This window comes from Hyla sarda, chromosome 10 (genome assembly GCF_029499605.1).
Source record: "Hyla sarda isolate aHylSar1 chromosome 10, aHylSar1.hap1, whole genome shotgun sequence".
NCBI lineage: Eukaryota > Metazoa > Chordata > Amphibia > Anura > Hylidae > Hyla > Hyla sarda.
The window spans coordinates 49,340,039-49,366,927 of record NC_079198.1 but is presented as its reverse complement, the minus strand read 5'-3'; the positions used below and the strand labels follow the sequence as shown (position 1 = coordinate 49,366,927).

The window sequence follows — 26,889 nt, the reverse complement described above, 5'->3', positions numbered from 1 at the left end:
GTAATGATAGCACAGTGCCGCAGCGGGGCAGCGCAGCTTGCTCTTTTTGAGTGTAAGAGGGGGCGTGAAAGAGGAGTTTCAAAAACTGTGATTATCTGTTGTGCGGAGTGAATCTGTGGAGTGGGTGCGACTGCCTATAGCCCACATTCTTATTTTGGGTAAGTTTTTCTCTTTTGCACATAGTGGGATAACTGTTAGAGTTTAAACACCCTTTTTCATTTTTTTTTTTTTTTTTTCTCTGTTCCACCTCTAGGGGGAGGAGGAGTAGATTGGGCACAGGTGTATAAATCTTAGCTTGGGACTCTTATTGAGAGCTTGCTCTTTTTGAGTGTTGCTGTGTAAGAGGGGGCGTGAAAGAGGAGTTTCAAAAACTGGAGTTTGAAAGCAGGAGGTTGAGATCGCTGTGAGTTTTCATTTTTGAACCCACAAGGTCTACAAAAAATTTTAAGTGTCATTTTGACTGTCTGTTTTTTCCTATACATTTGTGAAATCCCCATAATTAGATGGCCTCCATGTTGGAAAATGCAGTCCAATGTACATCCTGTTCAATGTATGCAATCCTTGAACAACAGTTTGAGGGTGCATATTGTTGTGCGAGATGTGTGCTAGTTGTCCGTTTGGAAGCCCAGATCCTGCATCTAGAGGGGCGACTGGCAACAATGAGAAGCATTAACAACATGGAGAGGAGTCTCCTGCTCACTGAGCAGGCACTCTCGGGAATAGAGGTGGGGGAGGACAGTGGGACGGAGTTGCAGGACAGTCAGGCAGTTAGCTGGGTTACAGTTAGAAAGAGGGGTAGGGGAAAAAGTGTCAGGGAGGCTAGTCCTGAACTGGCACACCCCAACAAGTTTGCCCGCTTGGCAGATGAGGGGGATGCCATTACAGAGCTAGCAGAACTGCAGCAGGATACCGCCTCTGACCGCCAGGGGGGTGTCTGCTCCAGTAAGGAGGGAGGGAGGAGTACAGGGCAGGCCAGACAGGTACTAGTGGTGGGGGACTCAATTATTAGGGGGACAGACAGGGCAATCTGTCACAAAGACCGGGATCGCCGAACAGTGTGCTGTCTGCCTGGCGCACGAGTTCGGCACATCGCGGATCGGGTTGACAGGTTGTTGGGCGGGGCTGGAGAGGACCCAGCAGTCATGGTACATATTGGCACCAATGACAAAGTAAGAGGTAGGTGGAGTGTCCTTAAAAATGATTTCAGGGACTTAGGCCGCAAGCTTAAGGCAAGGACCTCCAAGGTAGTCTTTTCTGAAATACTACCAGTACCACGAGCCGCACCAGAGAGGCAGCGGGAGATCAGGGAGGTAAACAAGTGGCTCAGAAGCTGGTGTAGGAAGGAAGGGTTTGGGTTCATGGAGAACTGGGCTGACTTCGCTGTCGGTTACCGGCTCTACCGTAGGGACGGGCTGCACCTCAATGGGGAGGGTGCAGCTTTGCTTGGGGAGAAGATGGCTAGAAGGGTGGAGGAGTGTTTAAACTAGGGACTTGGGGGGAGGGAACCTACAGCAAAGAGGGGGAAGATAGTGTAGATAGAGAGGTGGGAATTATAAATGTACCTGGGGGTGGAGCGGAGGGAGGGGTTAGAATAGTTAATAGGAATAGGCTTCATAGGAAAATAAAACTTACACCCTTGAATCCCATTAACCCCAATAACATAAAGGATGGAAATGTAAAGTGTATGTTCACAAATGCCAGAAGCCTAGCAAATAAAATGGGGGAGCTTGAGGCCTTGATACTGGAGGAACATATTGATATAGTTGGGGTCACTGAGACATGGCTGGACTCCTCGCATGACTGGGCTGTCAATCTGCAGGGGTTTACATTGTTTCGCAAGGATAGAATGAACAGAAAAGGTGGTGGAGTCTGTCTGTATGTAAGAAGTGGTATGAAAGTCAGTGTGAACGATGCCATAGTGTGTGATGATTCTGAGGATGTGGAATCATTGTGGGTAGAATTACAAAAGGAGGGAAATACTGAAAAAATAATATTTGGGGTAATCTACAGACCCCCTAATATCACTGAAGAGATAGAAGTTCGGCTTCATAAACAAATAGAGAGGGCCGCCCGGGCAGGTACAGTGGTAATAATGGGAGATTTTAACTATCCAGATATAGATTGGGGTCCGGGGTTGGCTAAAACTACAAAGGGGCGACAATTCCTAAATTTATTGCAGGATAATTTTATGGGCCAGTTTGTGGAGGACCCAACAAGAAGTGATGCCTTGTTGGATCTGATCATTTCCAACAACGCAGAGCTGGTTGGTAATGTAACTGTGCGGGAAAACCTTGGTAATAGCGACCACAATATAGTTACTTTTGACTTAAAATGTAGAAAACAAAGACAGGCGGGGAAGGCAAAAACATATAACTTTAAAAAGGCAAATTTCCCTGGGCTGAGGGCTGCACTACAGGACATAGACTGGGGGGAGGTGTTCTCAAATACTGATACAGAAGGTAAATGGGACATCTTTAAATTAACTCTAAATAACTATACAGCTAAATATATACCAAAGGGGAACAAATATAAACGATTGAAACTAAATCCTACATGGCTGACACATGATGTTAAAAGAGCAATAAACAGCAAAAAAATAGCCTTCAAAAAATACAAATCTGATGGGTCAGCGATAACATTTAAACAGTACAAGGAGCTTAATAAAATCTGTAAAAATGTAATAAAAACATCAAAAATTCAAAATGAGAGACAGGTGGCCAAAGAAAGCAAAACTAATCCTAAATATTTTTTTAGATATATAAATGCAAAAAAACCAAGGACAGAGCATGTAGGACCCCTTAATAATGATAATGGGGAGGTTGTCACAGGCGATCAAGAGAAGGCGGAGCTACTGAATGGGTTCTTTAGTTCTGTATACACTATGGAAGAAGGAGCTGACATTGGCCAGGTCAGTGCTGGTAACACATCATGTAATGTACTGAACTGGCTTAATGTAGAGATGGTACAAGGTAAGTTAAGTGATATAAATGTAAGCAAATCCCCAGGACCGGATGGACTACACCCAAGAGTTCTTAGAGAGGTAAGTTCAGTAATATCTGTACCCCTGTTCATGATATTTAGAGATTCTCTGGTGTCTGGTATTGTGCCAAGGGACTGGCGCAAGGCGAATGTGGTGCCAATCTTCAAAAAGGGCTCTAGGTCTTCCCCAGGAAACTATAGACCGGTAAGTTTAACGTGCATTGTGGGTAAATTGTTTGAAGGACTTATAAGGGATTACATACAGGAATACATAGGGGATAATTGTATTATAAGTGATAGCCAGCATGGGTTTACTAAGGATAGAAGTTGTCAAACCAATCTAATTTGCTTTTATGAAGAGGTGAGTAGAAGCCTTGACAGAGGAATGGCTGTGGATATAGTGTTTCTGGATTTTGCTAAAGCATTTGATACTGTCCCTCATAGACGTCTGACAGGTAAGTTAAGGTCTTTGGGTTTGGAAATTTTAGTTTGTAACTGGATTGAACACTGGCTCATGGATCGTACCCAGAGAGTGGTGGTCAATGATTCGTACTCTGATTGGTCCCCGGTTATTAGTGGTGTACCCCAAGGTTCAGTACTGGGACCGCTGTTGTTTAATTTATTTATCAATGATATAGAGGATGGTATTAACAGCTCTGTTTCTATCTTTGCAGATGACACCAAGCTTTGTAGCACGGTACAGTCTATAGAGGATGTGCATAAGTTACAAGATGACTTGGATAGACTAAGTGTCTGGGCATCCACTTGGCAAATGAGGTTCAATGTGGATAAATGTAAAGTTATGCATCTGGGTACTAATAACCTGCATGCATCGTATGTCTTAGGGGGGATTAAACTGGCAGAGTCACTGGTAGAGAAGGATCTGGGTGTACTTGTAGATCAAAGACTACAGAATAGCATGCAATGTCAGGCTGCTGCTTCCAAAGCCGGCAGGATATTGTCATGTATCAAAAGAGGCATGGACTCAAGGGACAGGGACATAATACTCCCCCTTTATAAAGCATTGGTACGGCCTCACCTGGAATATGCTGTTCAGTTTTGGTCACCTGTCCATAAAAGGGACACTGCGGAGTTGGAAAGGGTGCAGAGACGCGCGACTAAACTAATATGGGGCTTGGAACATCTTAGCTATGAGGAGCGATTAAAGGAGTTACAATTGTTTAGTCTTGAGAAGAGACGTTTAAGGGGGGATATGATAAACGTATATAAGTATATTAATGGCCCATACAAAAAATATGGAGAAAAACTGTTCCAGGTTAAACCCCCCCAAAGGACGAGGGGGCACTCCCTCCGTCTGGAGAAAAAAAAGTTTAGTCTCAAGGGGCGACACGCCTTCTTTACCGTGAGGACTGTGAATTTATGGAACGGTCTACCTCAGGAACTGGTCACAGCAGGAACAATTAACAGCTTTAAAACAGGATTAGATACATTCCTGGAACAAAATAAGATTAATGCTTATGAAGAAATATAAAATCTCATCCCTTCCCCAATATCGCGCCACACCCCTACCCCTTAATTCCCTGGTTGAACTTGATGGACATATGTCTTTTTTCGACCGTACTAACTATGTAACTAACTATGTAACTATGATCTGACATCTTATCCCCTATCCTTTGGATGGGGATAAGATGTCTAGGGGCAGAGTACCCCTTTAAATTTCGTTTCAGTTCATCAGTTTTTATGGTTTACCTGTTGAGCAAAGCTCGGTGCATAAAAAATATCAAATTTTCTACACACACCAAAAAAGGCAAGCCAGGTCTAGGCTGGTAACTTTTTGTAGGTGTTTGGGCAAAAATTTGTGACAATTAAAAAAGTTGAATTTCATAAAGTCGGCAAACACTGCAAAGTAAGAAAGGCCAAAGCGTTTAAACAAACCACTTGCTGAAAAATCACCTTTGCTGAAAATTTTGAAGGCCATTATGCAAAAATATGTGATAATTGTACAACAAAAGGGCTAAACATAAACTTAATAGCTAAATCATGAAACCTAACGTTATATTTCACCCATAATCTTATGCGTTCTTACTTGCTGATATTTGCTTCCCATGTCTTTCAGTTCCATCTCTGTCTGCAGGTGGGAATCTTTGACCTTCTGAAGTTCCACTACCTTTGCTTGCATCACTTCATCCTGTCGAGTTACTTGTAGTAAGGGCTTCACCTACAGAAACCAATATTTCTATTAGCATTTTTTGGAGATACATTTTTGCATAGTAACTATGACAATATAGAAGTGAAATCTAAACTGTAGACAGTATTTAGACAGTGGAGCCTATTTAGAAGGCTATTCTGGGTAAGGCTCATTGGGTTTAACACCCATCCCTGATTGGAAGGGGTACTCTGCAGCTACACATCTTATCCAAAGGATAGATAGAGTATATAAGAAAAGGGGAGGATAGAGACAGCGCTATATAATGGCGTTATCTTAGGTGAGGTTAAGCATCACAAAATTAAATGATAGAACTGATCACCATGGCGTGTTGCACTTGCAGGGACAACACTGATCAACACTTTTTTTGTATAAATAATTCGGTGTTCGGGAGCAGCTCGCCGTCGGTACCATCACAAAACAGTGCAGCATGCAGTAGAATAGGTGCTGAACTATGGATGACATGGTAGTCAGATGTAAAGTTTATGCTTTTATTAAGATATATATATATATATATTACAAATTGCAGGTTTAGGACAACTCGTTTCTGAGGGCTCAGAAATGCACTTCTGCATCTATTCTACTGCATGCTGCACTGTTCTGTGATGGTACCGATGGCAAGCTGCTGACGAGCACCAGATTATCTATACAAAAAAAGCAGCGTTGTCCCCTGCATCTATTCTCCAATCCAAAGAATAGGGGATAAGATGTCCATCGCCACCCAAAGCGAGTGTTCTAAACATAATGTTCAGAACACCAGAGATTGCAGGGGGTTCCAGTGCTTGGGCCCCCCGGGATCAGACATCTTATCCCCTATACCATATCACGTTCTGTTCAATTCACAGCAGGGAGCAGTGGAAATGTTCTTTACCCAGCTTCTGTGATGCGTATATCAATGTGTCTTTGTGGATATATGTTGGTATTTTTGTGTATATGTGATGCCACATCAAAGCCTGTAAAAAGGAAATTCTACAAAAAGCTGTCTAGAATTGTTTGTATTTGAAAACACAACAGCATAAGAGAAGAATACATCATAATCATGTCAAACCTTAGTAAATAATCTCCACCACTGCCAATGTCTCAACTTAAGATACGCAGCACAGTTTCTCTGAACCACCTTCAATGCACTCATTTGTTGTTGTCTCCTTGAAAAAGCTCTGGAAAAAAAAAACAATTAATGTTACCTTCATTAGTTTCTAGGACTCAAACACTTGCAACATGGAAACACTGAAAATCACTGTAAATATAACTTACTTCCTGGCCAGGTATCCTCTGCAAGCTGCTTGGAAGAGAACAATTATATCTGTGATTTTGAGATCTCGCTCTTCTTCCAGGTGAGCTAACACTCCAGCTCGGAAGAAGATTTTACTCTGTCCTATGCGGTACAGATTGGGGTCCAACTCTAAAGACTTAATCTGCAAATCGGGAATGAATATGCATGTAATATACATATAAAGGTCACATATAAGTAAAGGGTTCTTTAAAAGTTGTATAAGCTAGGTAATGGATGAAGTCACTCATAAGTCATACAGGAAAAGTCACCAGATATTATGCTAGCGAACCATACATCAAATTTAGAAAGGGAGCTGTGACCCCCGAAATGCGTCACTGTAGTGTTTGTGTACAGGAATAAATATAATTTTTCTTACACCTGCTTGAAACACGTTTATCCAATTTCGTAGCACTCCATTACCTACAACATTGGATGTACATACACAAAAGCACATAAGCTTACTGAGGGGAACTTATCATTGTATGTGTAAATAAAGTTCTTTTTACCCCTGTTTGTGTCAGCGTACACATTCTTCATAAACAGCAAAATAGCTTAGACAAGTTTCTAAATGTGGTCTGGTGTGAGATTGCATGAAAACTTGAATGCTTACACTTTAATTTGAGAAAACTTTTAAAAGGATAAATCCCTGACCATTTCATAAAGATAAACATGCCACACTACATTTAGGTTTAATTAAATTAATAATTTAAAGGACTACGGCAGCCATAGACACTTATCCCCTATCTGTAGGATAGAGGATAAGTGTCTGATTGCGGGGGGTCCGATCACTGGGACCCCCCACATTCTCCTGTACGGGGACCCAGCATTACCGCAGCTCTGTTCGGCTAATGCACGTGTCGTCAACCTCAATGAGGTCTACAGACATGCCCCATCCATACAGCTCTATGGGAGAAGTGGGGATGCACGAAGGCTGCCCCATAGAGATACATGAAGGGGTGTGTTGGCATGATGTGGGTCAAAGGCCCCATACAGGAGATTGCAGGGGTCCCAGCAGTCAGACCCCCTACGATCACACACTTATCCCCTATCCTGCAGATAGGAGATAAGTGTCTATGGCTACAGATGTCCTTTAATATATATATATATATATATATATATATTTTATCAATAAGGTTAAAGAATTAATAATTGTTCTCCTGAATGAATCTACATGCCCCCCCCCACTGTGTTTCCAGTCCCATTCTCCTTCCCTAAACACCAGAACATATAAGGTGGGGTTTGTCATCCCCATCTGCTTGGCAATTCCACCCCTAATATGTATTATGCTAAATTTAAGACAGATTTTTCAAGGCCTTTTTAAGTTATCACAAAATACACACACAGACAAAATCCATCGCTTCATTATGTTAATAACCTGCAATTGCATTCACAATTTGGATTTTTTTTTTTAGCATGTTTTATGAGGTTAATTTCTTTGTCTGTAAGTAAAAAGAATAATAGAAGACAGCCTTACCATAATTGCACATGCTTGTTTGCCATCCATAAATCCTTTGGGGATAGCATTTGGTGTTAGGATCTCATATCTAAAAAAAAAAGTATAGTTAATTTAAACATGGAATACTAGATTTTAATTCAGAGAAAGTAAAAATGTCCACCAATAATGGATATTTAAATTTTTTCCCCATACTTTCATTGGGAATAATAGAATGATGGACAGCTTTAACCTCTTAACCCCTTAAGGACTCAGGGTTTTTCAGTTTTTGCACTTTTGTCTTTTCCTCCTCACCTTTTAAAAGTCATAACCCTTTCAATTTTCCACCTAATAATCCATATTATGGCTTATTTTTTGCGTCACCAATTCTACTTTGCAGTGACATTAATCATTTTACCCAAAAATTCACGGTGAAACGGAAAAAAACCAAGAAAAAATGCCATTTTGTAACTTTTGGGGGCTTCCGTTTCTATGCAGTGCATATTTCGGTAAAAATGACACCTTATTATTCTGTAGGTCCATACGGTTAAAATGATACCCTACTTATATAGGTTTGATTTTGTTGTACTCCTGGAAAAAAATCATAACTACATGCAGGAAAATGTATACGTTTAAAAATGTCATCTTCTGACCCCTATAACTTTTTTCTTTTTCCATGTACAGGGCGGTATGAGGACCGTGATCTGAAGTTTTTATCGGTATGATTTTTGTTTTGATCGGACTTTTTGATCACTTTTTATTCATTTTTTTAATGCTATAAAAAGTGACCAAAAATATGCTTTTTTTTTGTGCGTACGCCATTGACCGTGCGGTTTAATTAATGATATATTTTTATAGTTCGGACATTTACGCACGCGGCGATACCACATATGTTTAGTTTATTTTTTTTATTTACACTATTTTTTTTTTATGGGAAAAGGGGGGTGATTCAAACTTTTATTAGGGAAGGGGTTAAATGACCTTTATTAACACTTTTTTTTAACTTTTTTTTGCAGTGTTATAGGTCCCATAGGGACCTATAATACTGCACACACTGATCTCTCATGCTGATCACTGGCGTGTATTAACACGCCTGTGATCAGTGTTATCGGCGCTTGACTGCTCCTGCCTGGATCTCAGGCACGGAGCAGTCATTCGTCGATCGGACACCGAGGAGGCAGGTAAGGGCCCTCCCGGTGTTCTGTAAGCCGACTGACTAGCCGGGATAGTTTCACTTTCACTTTAGAAGCGGAGGTCAGCTTTGACCGCCGCTTCTAAAGGGTTAATACCGCACATTGCCGCGATCGGCGATGTGTGGTATTAGCCGCGGGTCCCGACTGTTGATGAGCGCCGGGACCGACGCGATGTGATGCGAGGTCGCAGCGCGACCCCGCTTCATATCGCGGGAGCTGGCGCAGGAAGTAAATATACGTCCTGCGTCGTTAAGGGGTTAAGGACCAAACCCATTTGGCCTTAAGGATCAGGCCAATTTTATTATACTTTTCTATTATTGCACTGCTTTTAAAAAATCTCAAGGTTTTTTTTTTGTTTTTTTTTTAACAAAATAAGTATGTTTAAAATCACACTATTTTGACCACCTATAGCTTTTAAATGTTTCTGTATACAGGGATGTATGAGGGCTAACTTTTTGCGCCACATCCTGTATTTTTTTTTTAGTACCACTTTTGAGTATATTTCACTTTTTAGTCGCGTATTATAAATTTTTTTTGCAAAGGTGATGTGACCAATCAGCAGCAATTTTGGACTTTTTTTTTACGTTTACGCCGTTCACCGTACCGGATCATTAACATAAAATTTTGTTCGTTCGGACATTTACGTTCACGGCGTTAGCAAATAGGTTTATATATATATATTTTTTACACTTTTTATGTCCCCATAGGGGACTATTTATAGCAATCACTTGATTGCTAATACTGTTTAGTGCTATGCATAGGCATAGCACTTATCCGTATTATCGGTGATCTCCTGCTCTGGTCTGCTCGATGTCAGACCAGAGCAGAAGACCCCAGGAGAGCTGCACCATTTCTGATGATGCGATCCCAGTGGCAGTGCCGTAGGCGATCCGATCATACAATATAACGCCTGCATTGCTGCAGATGGCGTGATCTTTATTGATCACGGCATCTGAGGGGTTAATGGCGGACATCAGCATGATTGCTGATGTCCGCCATTATCGGCGGGTCTCTGGCAGCTGATAGCCGTGCATGATGTCGTGCATGTTCGCATCAGGATTTTTTTTATTTGACTATGTTACAGGGGCTGTAAAGTTAGTGTAGTTCATAATACAGTGTCTGTACCTGTGCTTTATGGCTAACCTCAGAATTCTTATGTGATCTTTGCCCCAATGTTTATTTTTAACAGCATACAAAATGACTGTCGTCGACGTTGCAGTGCAGCCCAGAACATTACATCACTAGTCAGGTGTTCAAAGGGAGCCTGTCTGTTTTAATGGGTGGAGCAACCACTGGGTGGTAATTGTAGTTTTGCAACAGTTGGAGGCACCCTGGTTAGAAAACACCGGCCTATTGTTTACAGCAGCGGTCTTCAAACTGTGGCCCTCCAGCTGTTGCAAAACTACAACTCCCAGCATGCCCGGACAGCCAACGGCTGTCCGGGCATGCTGGGAATTGTAGTTTGGCAACATCTGGAGGGCCACAGTTTGAAGACCACACTGGTTTACAGCATAGCATGGAAAACAGCTCAGGTGTGCTTCAATGTGTGGGAGGGAGAAAAGTGACCTCACACTTACAAACAAGGGTTCCTGGGACTTGTAGTTGGAGGGAGGGAACGCCAACAGGAAATAGCCATTTCACAGAAGAAGTGAAAGAAAGCCACAGTGTTTTGGTAGACTACACAGCCATTTAGCCCCAAGACAAGCACGGATCCTTTCTAAGCATGTCCATTACTGTCTGGCAGGTAAGTACTAAAATTACCTTATGGAGGATAACTCATTTAAGGAGTTTTCCAGCCCCTTTGATAAAACTTCTAAGCAGCAAGCAATGACAGGACAGCCAATACAAAACACACTATTTGTTGAGTTATTTTCCCATCTGCTTTAGAGGGATCCCTGTCACATAATCTGTTTAAATAATGAGACCTAAGCAAACAAACAAAAAATGCTGCAAGGGGTATTTTTTGTGCATTCAAATCCTGCTACTTAAATCTGATCTGCCAGGATCTATTCGTGTCTGTTGTACAACAAGTTTTCTGACTTCCAATGGAGTCTCTGACATAGGCCCCAAACAGAGCCTCCGACACAGATGTGAATGAGGTCTCACTACACTCTCTTGCTCCTAGTGTCTTAACCCCTTAAGGACACAGCCAATTTTATTCTTGCATTTTTGTTTTTTCCTCCTCGCCTTCTAAAAATCAGAACTCTTTTATAATTCCATCCAAAGACCCTTATGTGGACTTGTTTTTCACGCGACCAATTTTTCTTTGTAATGACATCACTCATTTTACCATGAAATGTATGGCAAAACCCAAAAAATATTATGTGGGGGAATTGAAAAGAAAACTGCAATTTTGCTAATTTTGGAGGGTTCCCTTTTCACGTTGTACACTTTACGGTGAAAATGACATGCTTTTTATTTTATTTTGTGGGTTACCGTATATACGCTGAAAACGCCCCCCTCGGCTTATACTCGAGTGAACTCTCCGCCTGTCAATCCCTTCTCAGTGGTCTTCAACCTACAGACCTCCAAATGTTGCAAAACTACAACTCCCAGCATGCCCGGACAGCCATCTCCTGTCCGGGCATGCTGGGAGTTGTAGTTTTGAAACCTCTGGAGGTCCGCAGGTTGAAGACCACTGCAGCCTTCGTCATCATCCAGACCCCCTCTTTAGTTTTCTACTTACCTCCCCTCGGTGGGAAGGAAGGGTGAGCTGGTCCAGGCCATCTATGCTGCAGGGACCGTCGGGTGAGGAGGGTTAGTCGTTCTGGCCTGTCCATTTTCACTGGGGGGGCCTCTTCTCCGCGCTCCGGGACTGCCCCGGACTAGTGATGTTGCCTTGACGACGATGCACAAGGACGCGCATTAACGTCCCTGTGCTTCGTCGTCAAGGCAACGTCACTAGTCCGGGGCAGGCCTGGAGCGCGGAGAAGAGGGCCCCTCCGGTGAAAATGGACAGGCCAGAACGACTAACCCTCCTCACCGGACGGTCTCTGCAGCATAGATGGCCCGGACCAGCTCACTCTTCCTTCCCACCGAGGGGAGGTGAGTAGAAAACTAAAGGGAGGGGTCTGAATGATGACGAAGGCCGCAGTGGTCTTCAACCTGCAGACCTCCAGAGGTTTCAAAACTACAACTCCCAGCATGCCCGTACAGCCGATGGCTGTCTGGGCATGCTGGGAGTTGTAGTTTTGCAACATCTGGAGGTCCGCAGGTTTAAGACCACTGATGAAGGGATTGACAGGCGGTGATGATGAAGGGGGGGGGGGGGGGAATGATGATGGAATGTGATGTGACAAAAAAGCAACAATTTCGGCCTTTTTTTTAAGTTTCTGCCATTCACCGTACAAGATCATTAACATTCTAGTTTGATAGTTTGGACATTTATGCACGTGCTGATATCAAATATGTTAATTATTTTTTACGCATTTTGGGGTAAAATGGGAAAAAGGGGCCATATACATTTTTATTGGGGAAGGAGCTTTTTCACATTTTTTAAAAAACTTTTTAAAACTTTTTACTTCACACTTTTTATGTCCCCACAAGGGACTTCTTTTGCAATCTTTAGACTGCAGATACTGATCAGTGCTATGCATAGGAATAGTACTTATCAGTATTATTGCCAGTCTTATTCTCTGGTCTGCTCGATGTAAGACCGGAGAAAGAGACGCAAGGTAGGACAGACGGAAGCAGCGCTACGGGCGATCCGATCATTCTTTTAAAGTACCACATTGCCGCAGATGCAGTGATCTATATTGATCACGGCATCAGAGAGGTTAATGGCGGACATCAGTGCAATCATTGATAGCAGCCGGGACCTGCTGTGCATGATGCAAGCACCGCTCTGGTCTTTGTGACATGTATAGGACATGTCCTGGTGCGTTAAAGGGATACTCCACCTCTAGACATCTTATCCCCTATCCAAAGGAGATCACGGGGGTCCCCAGTGGCAGGACCCCTGCAATCAAACATCTTATCCCCTATCCTTTGGATAGGCAATAAGATGTCTAGGGGCAGAGTACCCCTTTAAGTACCAGGACACCAGGATGTACATTTACGTCTTATGTCGTTATGCGGTTAATGACATTGCCATAAAGTCATAACAAGATGCTGCAGCCAATCCTGGCAGGCTGTCCCCAGCTACAGTGGCACTATATATATATATATATATATATATATATATATATTTATACACATTGTGTGTTTCTATTTGTCCTGCTATTCCTTGCTTTTGTCGTGACGGGCCGTGATGTCATGAGGGGCGGAGCCATGACGTCATGCTGCTCCGGCCCCTGTATTGCCCGTCATTACGCACAGAGCGAACTCGCTCTGTGTAGTAATGATGGCGGGGTGCCGCAGCGGCGATCCCCGGGGTCCCCAGCAGCGGGACCGCGGCGATCTAACATCTTATCCCCTATCCTTTGGATAGGGGATAAGATGTCTAGGGGCGGAGTACCCCTTTAATGGTAGGTTTAAACACCAAGGGGGAAAGTTACCAAAACCTGTGTAGTGGGGGAATGGTGCAGTTACCCATAGCAAGAAATCAGATAGCGTCTTTTATTTTTTATTTGATTTATGGGATCACCTCGATAAGCTCAACTGAGGTAACTGGCGTGTTTTAGTTTCAATTTAGATGCCATGTAAATGTCACAGGGATATGCTAAAAGTTTTGCACAGTCAGGGGCTCAGTCAAATGGGTCCAGTTTTACCTGTTCTGCATATGAAACCCAACTGCATTATAACAACACCTGGTTTGCTTATGATTTACGCAGGGCAACAACATACTACAGTGACTAACATACTAAACAGCAGTACCCCAACCAGTACCTTATGTGCCATATGTGGCTCCCCAGCTTGTTGCAGCATCAGATACTATTACACACTACTGGCACTAGAGAGGTCATAGTAGAACTTGGCACTACATTCAAAACCATATGAATGGCTCCACACTAACATACGTAACTTATTAATCATCATTTTTCTTTATAGAGTCTTCTCTTTTAATATTTAGTTGGGCTCAAAACCTTCTGCCATATTCAAAAGTGTCTCACAAGCTACAAAAGTTTGGATTCCCTGACCTAAATCTAAGCACAACCAACAGAGTAACAGCTTAGGATACTCCAAGGATAGGGTATAAGATGTCAGATCGCCAGGGGCCCACTGCTGCAGCACCCCACTATCATTACTGAGCAGAGCGAGTTCGCTCTGCACGTAATGACGGGCAATACAGGGGCCGGAACATTGTTACGTCACGGCTCCGCCCCTCGTGACGTCAATACAAGTCTATGGGAGGGGGCGTGGCGTTCGCCCCTGCCATAGACTTGCATTAAGGGGACGGGCCGTGATGTCATGAGGGGCGGAGCCATGATGTCATGCTGCTCCGGCCCCTGTATCGCCCGTCATTACGCACAGAGCGAACTCGCTTTGTGCAGTAATGATGGCGGGGTGCCGCAGCGGCGATCCCCGGGGTCCCCAGCAGCGGGACCGCGGCGATCTAACATCTTATCCCCTATCCTTTGGATAGGGGATAAGATGTCTAGGGGCGGAGTACCCCTTTAATGGTAGGTTTAAACACCAAGGGGGAAAGTTACCAAAACCTGTGTAGTGGGGGAATGGTGCAGTTACCCATAGCAAGAAATCAGATAGCTTCTTTTATTTTTTATTTGATTTATGGGATCACCTCGATAAGCTCAACTGAGGTAACTGGCGTGTTTTAGTTTCAATTTAGATGCCATGTAAATGTCACAGGAATATGCTAAAAGTTTTGCACAGTCAGGGGCTCAGTGCTGAGACCCCACCGATTTTCTGAGAAAGCTGGGTTAAGCACACTGATAAGTGAAAGTACTGCCCATGAGGACAACGTCAAATATTACTAGGTAAAAATACCCCAAAAACTGATGAAAGATAACATACGCTTACCTCTGTCTGAATTCCTGGAAGATAATTCTGTTTGGAAAGCCTTGTCTGCAGATACGGATCCCTTCTAGGACTCCATTACAGCGTAACTGGTCAAGCACTAAGTGAGGTTCCAATTTTCCAGCCTTAAGATTACAGATATTAGTAGCTATATTTTAGATGCAAACACAGTGTTTAACTTATACATTTTATATTTTCCTACGTGTCATCAAACAATGAATGGATAAATATAACCTTGCTACACTACATTGTGTTCTTTTAGAATAATAAATGGCTGCTTTCCTTGTCGTAAGGCAACAACAATCTTTTCAAATTATTCACTGACTTACTGATATTTCATTACCTTCTGTATATTCTGCTTTACTTAAAAAAAAAACCTGGAAGAATCCTGGCTGGGTGAAAGTTAAAACCTTTTCTGTTGGATCCCATTTTTTTTTTTTTAACGCAGATAGCAACACAGAATTTATATATAACCTTATCAATGGGATATATGAAAAACAAGTGTAATTCAAACAATATAAGTGGCCTTTTAATAACCCTTTAGATATCAATGGCATTGTGTAATACAATCTTAAATTTACAAACATGTGTATGATATGAATATGAAAGCACAAATTCAGATGCTCTTACCCTCTTTTCATGGTTAGGGATTATACAACGGACAAAGTTGGGATTGGTGTTCCTTAGTGTAGACATAAGCTTAGACAGAGATTCTTTATAAAGTTGCCCAACTGTGCGGAACATTCCTTTCTTTGTTTTGTATGAGGAGCCAAATCCAGACATCTCAGCCATTCCAGTCATTTGGTCCAGTCCAACAATTCTATCAACTAAGGGCAAAACAGTGAATGTGATAAATACACGACAAATGGTGACTAAAATAATTCATATATTTCTATTGTAGTGCATGTGCAAATGGAATTACTCAAAAATAAAAAGACACTGGACACCAAGTGGAAAATGTGTAAGCTAAGACATTGGTCACAGAACATGCAGGAGGCAGATATATTTTATGGTAAAAATTATCATAAATCCTTATATAAAAACATGATAAAGCATCCACATGTCTCTTGGCACAAGACCAACATGTTCAAAGGCAGGCTACATTACAATACTTAAATTGTATTAATATGGTAAAACATTCTCCTAACTTAACTCCTAACTAATTTTCCACGTGAATTCTGCACAATTTCCGTGCTAATTCAACGCGAAAATGATGTCTGGCCGAATTTTTCTTAACTATTTACTCCTATCGGATTCTGCTTGCAGATTCCGCTTGAAGAATGAACATGTAAGGCTAGGTTGACACTGTGGAATTTCTGGGCAGAATTTCTGCCGGAGATCGAGCCGGCGGCACTAGGACCGCGTGGACTACATTGCCCTCCCCATAGATGGCAATGCATTTCTGAGCAGATCTCCCAAATGATCTACCCAGAAATGCATTGTAGTCTATGGGGGCAGCAATGCAGTCTGCTCGGTCCTAACGCCGCTGGCTCGATCTCTGGCAGAAACTCTGCCATGAAATTCTGCAGTGTGAACCCAGCCTTATTTATTCAAGCGCAAAGGAATTCTGCATCGGAATTCCGGGAGCAGAATTTCCGCAGGGTGAACAGGAAAGCGTAAAACACATTGCAGTCAATGGTAAAAGGAGATGTTGCTTAATTTGGAGTGGAGAATTAACGAGGAATTACTCGAGTAAATTCCTCTTGAATTGCTCAGTGTGAACGCACCCTTATACTGAAAGTGAACTTTATATGTGAACCACTTTTAAGGTGGCTGTATAAATAGCATTTCCTCAAATATCAGATTACTCCTTTACAACTGGAAGTAGTATAAAGGGATTGTCCGGCAAAAACTTGTTTTCATAAATATGCCCAGACTGCCTGCTAAAAGTAGGAAAGCCTACATTTACCTCCCTTGCTCCCCTACAACCTTAGTTATTATGGTGCCCGGTCTCCTCTGTGCTGCACTTTCTGGTGCTGTGGTAAACACTGCAGATTGCCGCTAAGCCAATTACTGGCCTCAGCGGTTTCCCGTCTCAACCAGTCTTTAGAAGTAGAAAAACAAGCGCTCCATAGGGTAATATTGTTGGTACCCAGTGTGAGATAGGAAATAAAAGACTGCTCATCCTGGATGGTTGTATAGATTCATGTTACGCCGAGCGCTCCGGGTCCCCGTTCCTCCCCGGAGCGCTCGCCTCATCTTCGTTGTTGCAGCGCTCCGGTCAGATCCACTGACCGGGTGCGCTGCGGTCCCGCCTTCAGCCGGGATGCGATTCGCGATGCGGATAGCGCCCGCTCGCGATGCGCACCCCGGCCCCCGTACCTGACTCGCTCTCCCTCGGTCCTGTCCCGGCGCGCGCGGCCCCGCTCCCTAGGGCGCACGCGCGCCGGGTCTCTGCGATTTAAAGGGCCAGTGCACCAATGATGGTGCCTGGCCCAATCTTCCCAATTAGCTTAATTGGCTCCCACCTGTGCACTTCCCTATATATCCTCACTTCCCTTGCACTCCCTTGCCGGATCTTGTTGCCTTAGTGCCTAGTGAAAGCGTTCCCTTGTCTGTTCCTAGCCCGTGTTCCTGACCTCCTGCCGTTGCCCCTGACTACGATCCTTGCTGCCTGCCTCGACCTTCTGCTACGTCCGACCTTGCTTCTGCCTACTCCCTTGTACCTCGCCTATCATCAGCATCTTCAGCAGCCAGAGAGGTGAGCCGTTGCTAGTGGATACGACCTGGTCACTACCGCCGCAGCAAGACCATCCCGCTTTGCGGCGGGCTCTGGTGAAAACCTGTAGTGGCTTAGAACCGGTCCACTAGCGCGGTCCTCGCCATCCCTCTCTGGCACAGAGGATCCACTACCTGCCAGCCGGCATCGTGACAGTAGATCCGGCCATGGATCCCGCTGAAGTTCCTCTGTCAGTTGTCGCTGACCTCACCACGGTGGCCGCCCAGCAAGCCCGACAGATCGCCCTTCTAACCCGTCAGCTGTCGGAAATGTCCACCATTTCGCACCAACTTCAGTCGCAACTTCTCCAGCAATCTTCTCCTCCGCCAGCTCCTGCACCTCCTCCGCAGCGAGTGGCCACTCCTAGCCTCTGCCTGTCCTTGCCGGACAAATTTAATGGGGACTCTAAGTATTGCCGTGGCTTTCTTTCGCAATGTTCCCAGCACTTGGAGATGATGTCGGACCAGTTTCCTACTGAAAGGTCTAAGGTGGCTTTCGTGTTCTGCCTTCTGTCTGGAAAAGCCCTGTCATGGGCCGCACCGCTCTGGGACCGCAATGACCCCGTCACTGCCTCTGTACACTCCTTCTTCTCGGAAATTCGAAGTGTCTTTGAGGAACCTGCCCGAGCTTCTTCAGCCGAGATTGCCCTGCTGAACCTGGCCCAGGGTGTTTCTTTCGTTGGCGAGTACGCCATTCAGTTCCGTGCTCTTGCTTACGAGTTGTCCTGGAATAGTGAGGTTCTCTGCGCGACCTTTAAAAAAGGCCTATCCAGCAACATTAAAGATGTTCTGGCCGCACGAGAGACTCCTGCTGACCTACATGAACTCATTCATCTAGCCACTCGCATTGACATGCGTTCTTCCGGATGGCGTCTGGAGCTCCGCCTGGATATGGACTTTGTTCGCACGAAGCGTTTTTTCTCCCCGGCTCCTCTCTCCTCTGGTCCTCTGCAATCTGTTCCTGTGCTTCCCGCCGCGGAGGCTATGCAAGTTGACCGGTCTCGCTTGACACCTCAAGAGAGGACACGACGCCGCATGGAGAATCTTTGCCTGTACTATGCCGGTACCGAACACTTCCTGAAGGATTGTCCTATCCGTCCTCCCCGCCTGGAAAGACGTACGCTGACTCCGCACAAAGGTGACACAGTTCTTGATGTCAACTCTGCTTCTCCACGCCTTACTGTGCCTGTGCGGATATCTGCCTCTACCTTCTCCTTCTCTACTATGCTCTTCTTGGATTCCGGATCTGCAGGAAAATTTTTTTTGGCCTCTCTCATCAACAGGTTCTACGTTCCTGTGACCAGTCTCGCCAGACCCCTCTACATCTATTGTTTTTACAATAAAAGATTGGACTGTCTCGTACGTTTCCACACAGAACCCCTCCTAATTTGCATCGGACCTCATCACGGAAAAATTGAGGTTTTTTTCCTCAGGTTCTTTGGCCCCAAGAAGAGGGGGAGACCCAAGGGGGGGGGGTACTGTTACGCCGAGCGCTCCGGGTCCCCGTTCCTCCCCGGAGCGCTCGCCTCATCTTCGTTGTTGCAGCGCCCCGGTCAGATCCACTGACCGGGTGCGCTGCGGTCCCGCCTTCAGCCGGGATGCGATTCGCGATGCGGATAGCGCCCGCTCGCGATGCGCACCCCGGCCCCCGTACCTGACTCGCTCTCCCTCGGTCCTGTCCCGGCGCGCGCGGCCCCGCTCCCTAGGGCGCACGCGCGCCGGGTCTCTGCGATTTAAAGGGCCAGTGCACCAATGATGGTGCCTGGCCCAATCTTCCCAATTAGCTTAATTGGCTCCCACCTGTGCACTTCCCTATATATCCTCACTTCCCTTGCACTCCCTTGCCGGATCTTGTTGCCTTAGTGCCTAGTGAAAGCGTTCCCTTGTCTGTTCCTAGCCCGTGTTCCTGACCTCCTGCCGTTGCCCCTGACTACGATCCTTGCTGCCTGCCTCGACCTTCTGCTACGTCCGACCTTGCTTCTGCCTACTCCCTTGTACCTCGCCTATCATCAGCATCTTCAGCAGCCAGAGAGGTGAGCCGTTGCTAGTGGATACGACCTGGTCACTACCGCCGCAGCAAGACCATCCCGCTTTGCGGCGGGCTCTGGTGAAAACCTGTAGTGGCTTAGAACCGGTCCACTAGCGCGGTCCTCGCCATCCCTCTCTGGCACAGAGGATCCACTACCTGCCAGCCGGCATCGTGACAATTCATACACAACAACGATAAGGACACAATGAATAGTTGGTCGTCTGCAGCCCTCCGGTAAATAAAGACAGGTGCAATGAGAAGGAATGGCTTCAAGGAAGAGATCCGGCTCACATGGCGCTGACTGACCAGGACACAGTAGGGAGGATACAAATGGACTTTAATAACTAAGATGCAACGCATTTTGCTGCGCATGCGCAGCTTCCTTAGGCATGACAAGGTGGATACAACAACCAGATTATAAAGGTAAGAGTTAACCCCTTAATTAACAGAATAAAAACAAGGTAGATTAACCCCTTATAGACCTTTTCCAATGCATGTCGCAAGCCGCCGCAGCTGATCACTAAATGTGACTGCTGCGGCGAGTCCCCACATGCACTTGACATAAGTAATGTATTAAATCTGTATATAAAATTACCAAAATATATACAAAATAGATTATTGCAAAAAAGAATTATACCATAGAATGTACATACAAACATCAATGGAAATATTGATAATATACCTTAAAAATAAAAAAAAAGTTCTACAAACAGTAACCGAACATTCTCTATTGCTTCATTAAGCCCTGAGAAACTAACGTGGCCAACTTAGGAATGTTTTCCGGTATAGGTTCTAAAATAATAATATGCAAATCATTAATATTATTATCATGTACCATGGAAAAATGACTGAACTGTAATAAAAAAATATTTTTATGTTAGGATCTGTGTTTGCAATACGTGACCGGATCGTTTGGATGGTGGGGCCCACGTACTGCAAACAACATGTATACAAGATAAAAGATATACTGCAAATTGAGTATCACAACTAAGTCTGCAAGCAATGGAGAATGTTTTGTTAGTTTGAAAAGACTCAAATGTAGTATTAGGTTTACCAATCATAGGGCAGCACAGGCAGCGAACCCTCCTGCAGGGATAACAACCTAAAACCATTAAATCAGGGGATGCTTGAGTATTACCCTTACTGCATTCTAGACTATTAGGAGCCACCAAACTTTGTACATTTCTAGACCGCCTAAATGTCACTCCAGGAGTAACAGGCACAATATCTCTCAAGACGGGTTCACTACGAATAATGGGCCAGTTATGTTATAAAATGTTCCTAATCTTAGTTGCCCCACAGTTATAATCAGTTGTAAAATTATATTTAAATCTATTTTTATTTATGTTTTTATTACTCTGTTCTTCATCTTTTTTTCTTTCTTTAGTAATGATGTCATTTAAATTTTCTAAATTTTCATTTTTGTTTTTTGGAATAACAAGGTCAGTCTGTTTGATATTTTTTTCTTTTTGATATGCCTAAAAAGACCCTCTGGATATCCCTTGGCTGGGAAGCGACCCCTGAGGATGGAGGCTTGATGGTAAAAATCAACCTCAGATATTGGCCATAGGGGATGCTCCTCAGGATAATGGGCACTTTCATGATTCAAAAAACTATAATACTATCTACCGATTTAAAATAAGTTCTAGTAGAAATCCGTCCACCATGATTGAGGATTTCTAAATCTAAAAATTGGATCGCTTCCGTAGAATAATGCAGAAAAAATTGCAACACATGGGGATTGCAATTTCCCCTGCATTATTCTATAGAAGCGATCCAATTTTTAGATTTAGAAATCCAAATAAAAATAAAAATCCAAATAGATTTAAATATAATTTTACAACTGATTATAACTGTGGGGCAACTAAGATTAGGAACTTTTTATAACATAACTGGCCCATTATTCGTAGTGATCCCGTCTTGAGAGATATTGTGCCTATTACTCCTGGAGTGACATTTAGGCGGTCTAGAAATTTACAAAGTTTGGTGGCTCCTAATACACTAGAATGCAGTAATGGTAATACTCAAGCATCCCCTGATTTAATGGTGGTAGGTTGTTATCCCTGCAGGAGGGTTCTCTGCCTGTGCTACCCTAATACTACATTTGAGTCTTTTCAAACTAACAAAACATTCTCTATTGCTTACAGACTTAGTTGTGATACTCATTTGCAGCACAGTGACCCCCTGACATACGATGGCCCCGACATACGATCATTTCAACATGCGATGGCCTCTCAGATGCCATTGCATGTTGAAGGCAGCATCAACATACGATGCTTTTGTATGTCGGGGCCATCGCATAAACAGCTATCCGGCAGCGCAGACTGCTTCATCTGCCACCGGATAGCCGTTTACGGTGCCCCATGTGGTCCACTGACGATAACTTACCTGTCCTCGGGGCTCCAGCGCGTCCTCTTCGGGATCCCCTGCATCGTCGCCACTCTCAATCGTCGTCATCACGTCGCTGCGCACGCCGTCCCGTCATCCAATAGGAGCGGCGTGCGTAGCGACGTGATGGCGGCGACGGAGAGCGAGGAAAGCAGAGGCCTTGCCAGAGGGTCGGGGACACCTCGGGGACTGGTGACAGCGATGGAGGGCGACATCCAGAGCAGTGGTGATGAGCGGTGACGGTCCGGAGCGGCGGGGACAAGTGAGTACAACTTCCTATACCAGTGGTCTTCAACCTGCGGACCTCCAAATGTTGCAAAACTACAACTCCCAGCATGCCCGGACAGCCAACGGCAGTCCGGGCATGCTGGGTGTTGTAGTTTTGCAACATCTGGAGGTCTGCAGGCTGTAGACCACTGTCCTATACTTTACATTGCACGGATCCCTCAACATACGATGGTTTCAACAAATGATGGTCCGATGATTACCATCGTATGTTGAGGGACCACTGTATCTTTAATACTTCATTTGTTGTCTGCAGTGCATGGGCCGCACCATCCAAACGATCTGGTCACATATGTAAAAACACAGATCCAACATAAAAACTAATTTTTCATTGCTTAGTGTGTCCCTTCATTTATACATGATAATAATATTAATGATTTGCATCTTATTATTTTAGAAACTATACCGGAAAACTCAAGGGGCTTATTAAAGCAATAGAGAATGTTCGGTGTCTGTTTGTAGAACTATTTTTTATTTTTAAGGTATGCTATCAATATTTGGATTGATGATTTTATGTACATTCTTTGGTATAATTCTTTTTTATAATAACCTATTTTGTATATATTTTGGTAATTTTATATACAGATTTAAAGGGGTACTCCCAGGAAAACATTTCTTTTTAAATCAACTGGTGGCAGAAAGTTAAACAGATTTGTAAATTACTTCTATTAAAAAATCTTAATCCTTCCAGTACTTAGCAGCTGCTAAATGCTCCGCAGGATGTTCTTTTCTTTTTTAATCTCCTTTCTGTCTGACCACAGTGCTCTCTGCTGACACCTCTGTCCATGTCAGGAACTGTCCAGAGCAGGATAGGTTTGCTATGGGGATTTGCTCCTACTCTGGACAGTTACTAAAATGGAGAGAGGTGTCAGCAGAGAACACTGTGGTCAGACAGAAAAGAAATTCAAAAAGAAAATAACTTCCTGTGGAGCATTTAGCAGCTGGATTAGGATTTTTTAATACAAGTCATTTACATTTCTGCATAACTTTCTCTCCCCAGTTGATTTAAAAAAATGTTTTCCAGTGGAGTACCCCTTTAATACATTACTTATGTCAAGTGCATGTGGCGACTCGCCGCAGCAGTCTCATTTAGTCATCAGCTGCAGTGGCTTGCGACATGCATTGGAACAGGTCTATAAGGGGTTAACCTCCCTTGTTTTTATTCTGTTAATTAAGGGGTTAACTCTTACCTTTATAAGCTGGTTGTTGTAACCACTTTGTCATGCCTAAGGAAGCTGTGCATGTGCAGCGAAACGCGTTGCATCTTGCTTATTAAAGTCCATTTGTATCCTCCCTACTGTGTCCTGGTCGGTCAGCGCCATGTGAGCCGGATCTCTTCCTTGAAGCCATTCCTTCACAACCGGAGTGCTGCACTGACTCTGCCGGCGGGGATGCAATTCGCATAGCGGGACGCGCCCGCTCGCGAATCGCATCCCAAGTCACTCACCCGTCTCGGCCCCCGGCTATCATGTCCTGGCGCGCGCGGCTCCGCCCTTAGGGCGCGCGCGCGCCAGCTCTCTAAGGTTTAAAGGGCCAGTGCACCAATGATTGGTGCCTGGCCCAATCAGCCTAATTAGCTTCCACCTGCTCCCTGTCCATATTACCTCACTTCCCTTGCACTTCCTGGCCGGATCTTGTTGCCATTGTGCCAGTGAAAGCGTTTCCTTGTGTGTTCCTAGCCTGTGTTCCAGACCTCCTGCCGTTGCCCCTGACTACAATCCTTGCTGCCTGCCCTGACCTTCTGCTATGTCCGACCCTGCTCTTGTCTACTCCTTTGTACCGCGCCTATCTCAGCAGTCAGAGAGGTTGAGCCGTTGCCGGTGGATACGACCTGGTTGCTACCGCCGCTGCAAGACCATCCCGCTTTGCGGCGGGCTCTGGTGAAAACCAGTAGCAACTTAGAATCGGTCCACCGACACGGTCCACGCCAATCCCTCTCTGGCACAGAGGATCCACCTCCTGCCTGCCGAATCCTAACACGGGCACCATGATAACAGAGGCTGTGGGGGAGCAAGTTAAAGGGGTACTCCACTGGAAAACATTTTTTTAAATAAACTGGTGCCAGAAAGTTAAATAGATTTGTTACTTCTATTTAAAAATCTTAATCCTTTCAGTACTTATCAACTGTTGTATACTACACTGGAAGTTCTTTACTTTTTGAATTTCCTTTCTGTCTGACCACAGTGCTCTCTATTGACACCTCTGTCCATTTAAGGAACTGTCCAGAGCAGGATATGTTTGCTATGGGGATTTGCTTCTACTGTGAACAGTTCCTGACATGGACAGAGGTGTCAGCAGAGAGCACTGTGGTCAGACAGAAGGGAAATTCAAAAAAGAAAAGAACTTCCTGTGGAGCATATAGCAGCTGATAAGTACTGGAAGGATTAAGATTTTTAAATAGAAGTAATTTACAAATCTGTTTAACTTTCTGGCACCAGTTGATTTAAAAAAAATGTTTTCCAGTGAAGTACCCTTTCACTTTTAGGATGCAGCTTGGGCATATTTATGAAACAAAACATTTTGCCAGACAACCCCTTTAAGGGTACAGTTACACACAGTGGATCTGCTAGGGATTTTCTGCCTGTGTGTGTGTGAATGCACCCTAAGGGCCCATTTACATGGATGGATTTAATTGCAAGAGAGCAGCATGTTTCCCGCTACGAGTGTGAATCAAGGCGGGCTTTCCGTTGCAGATTTTCAGCAGCAGAATTTCTGTTGCGGAAAATCCACAGCACACCCCATTGAAGTCCTCTGCCAAAAATCTGTCATGGAGAGCCTGACCCAATTCAAACTTGCAGCGGGAAACATGCTGCTATCTCGAAATTAAATCCACCCCTGTGAATGGGTGTACAAACATGTACAGGACTTGCTGCATATTTGATTATGCAGATTTGTAGATCTCCCATTTCGAATTTGAATGGGGACAGGCTCTCCACTGCAGATTTTCAGCAGTGAGTTTGCAATAAAATCTGCTCTTTTGAATTAACCTTTAGGGTCCGTTCACATGAAAGGATTTTGTGCAGATGCAATGGGTCATCATAATATGCCAAAATTGCGGATTTTCTTCTGACCTATTGACATCAATGATTGAAAAATTCTCAGCAAATTTTTTGCAGCAAATATGCTGATAAAAACCCATGCGAAATCTGCCCTTGGGAATGGGCTCTATGGGTCACACATGCATATTTTGTTGCATATCTTGCTGCAGATTTTACACAGCTAATTTTGCAACCCTTTAAAGTCAATAGCAAAGTCAGCTATGGAGATCTGCAACAAAATATGCAGATGATTTTGCTGCTGATTTTCCACATTCAGGGTACGTTCAGACGAGCTGAAGGACCTCCTATATGCTGGCTTTACATGTGCCTGCTTGGAGCGGCAATACGCCGCTACGAGCAGACACACTGAGTCGCAGTGAGCAGTATACACATCTTGGCAGCTCATTGAGCAGGGGGAGCGGCCGCGATGTGTGCGAGTATATCGCGAATGCACGGCGACTCGCACAACGTTTCAGTGTGTCTGCACGTAGCGGCGTATTGCCGCTCCAAGCAGGCACATGTAAAGCCAGCATATAGAGGTCCTTCAGCGGCGGATCTGCAGCGTACAATACGTTGCAAATCTGCTTGTCTGAACGTACCCTCAGGGTACGTTGACACTGCAGATTTTCTGTAGCAGATTTTACTGCCCTTTGAAGTTAGTGGGAAGCAAAATCTGCTAAAGCAGATCTGCTGCAGAAAATACACACGTGAGACTTCAATGGGCTGCAAAATCTGCTAAAGCAAATCTGCAGAAGAAAATGCGCAAGTGTGAGCGCACCCTAAGGGTGCATTCACACGGGCGTATTTGTCAGCGGATCCGCAGCTGCCCTCTTTGTGCCTGCTAACAGCGGCAATCCGCCACTACCAGCAGACACACTGTGAAGTGCGCACATCCCTCACATTGCTGCCACTCCCCCGGCTCCCTGAGCTACACAGAGAGCGGCCGCGATGTGTGCGAGTACACTGCAGGGTAACTCGCACATCGCAGTATGTCTGTTGGTATCGGCGGATTGACGCTATTAGCATGCACAAAGAGGGCAGGACTTTAGGGGCCTTTGTCAGCGGATCCGCAGCTGCGGATCCGCTGACAAATACGCCCGTGTGAATGCACCCTAAGGCCGGGTTTACACTGCAGAATTTCTGCACTGAATTTTACATGAAAATTCTGCATGAATTTATAGCCAATTAACTTACATTAAATTCCTGCAGCGGAATGTCTGCAGAAAAATTTCTGCTGTGTGAATGGGACAGCGGAATCCCATTGAAGTGTATTGGCTATAAATTCATGCTGAATTTTCATGCAGAATTCAGTGCAGAAATTCTGCTGTGTAAAACCGACCTAACAGGTTTATCGAAACCTGTCCAGAGAAAAAGTTGCCCATAGCAATCAATCAGCTCGCTTCCTTTATTTTTAACAAGGCTTCTGCTAAATGAAAGAAGCGATCTAATTGGTTGCTATGGGCAACTGGCA

General features: G+C 44.4%; 1 protein-coding gene across 10 annotated transcripts in view; it reads right to left on the bottom strand.

Annotated features, from left to right (window-relative positions):
- Nucleotides 1-26,889, bottom strand: part of LOC130294253 (myosin-10-like) — a 312,827-nt gene that overhangs the window by 108,717 nt on the left and 177,221 nt on the right. For all 10 annotated transcript variants that reach the window (XM_056543843.1, XM_056543842.1, XM_056543841.1 and 7 more), the window contains 6 exons: nt 15,591-15,787; nt 14,964-15,085; nt 7,894-7,963; nt 6,401-6,561; nt 6,195-6,303; nt 5,027-5,158 (listed from right to left, as the gene is read on the bottom strand). In XM_056543843.1, coding sequence (XP_056399818.1) covers nt 5,027-5,158; nt 6,195-6,303; nt 6,401-6,561; nt 7,894-7,963; nt 14,964-15,085; nt 15,591-15,787 — 791 coding nt within the window. The remainder of the gene's footprint in view (nt 1-5,026; nt 5,159-6,194; nt 6,304-6,400; nt 6,562-7,893; nt 7,964-14,963; nt 15,086-15,590; nt 15,788-26,889) is intronic.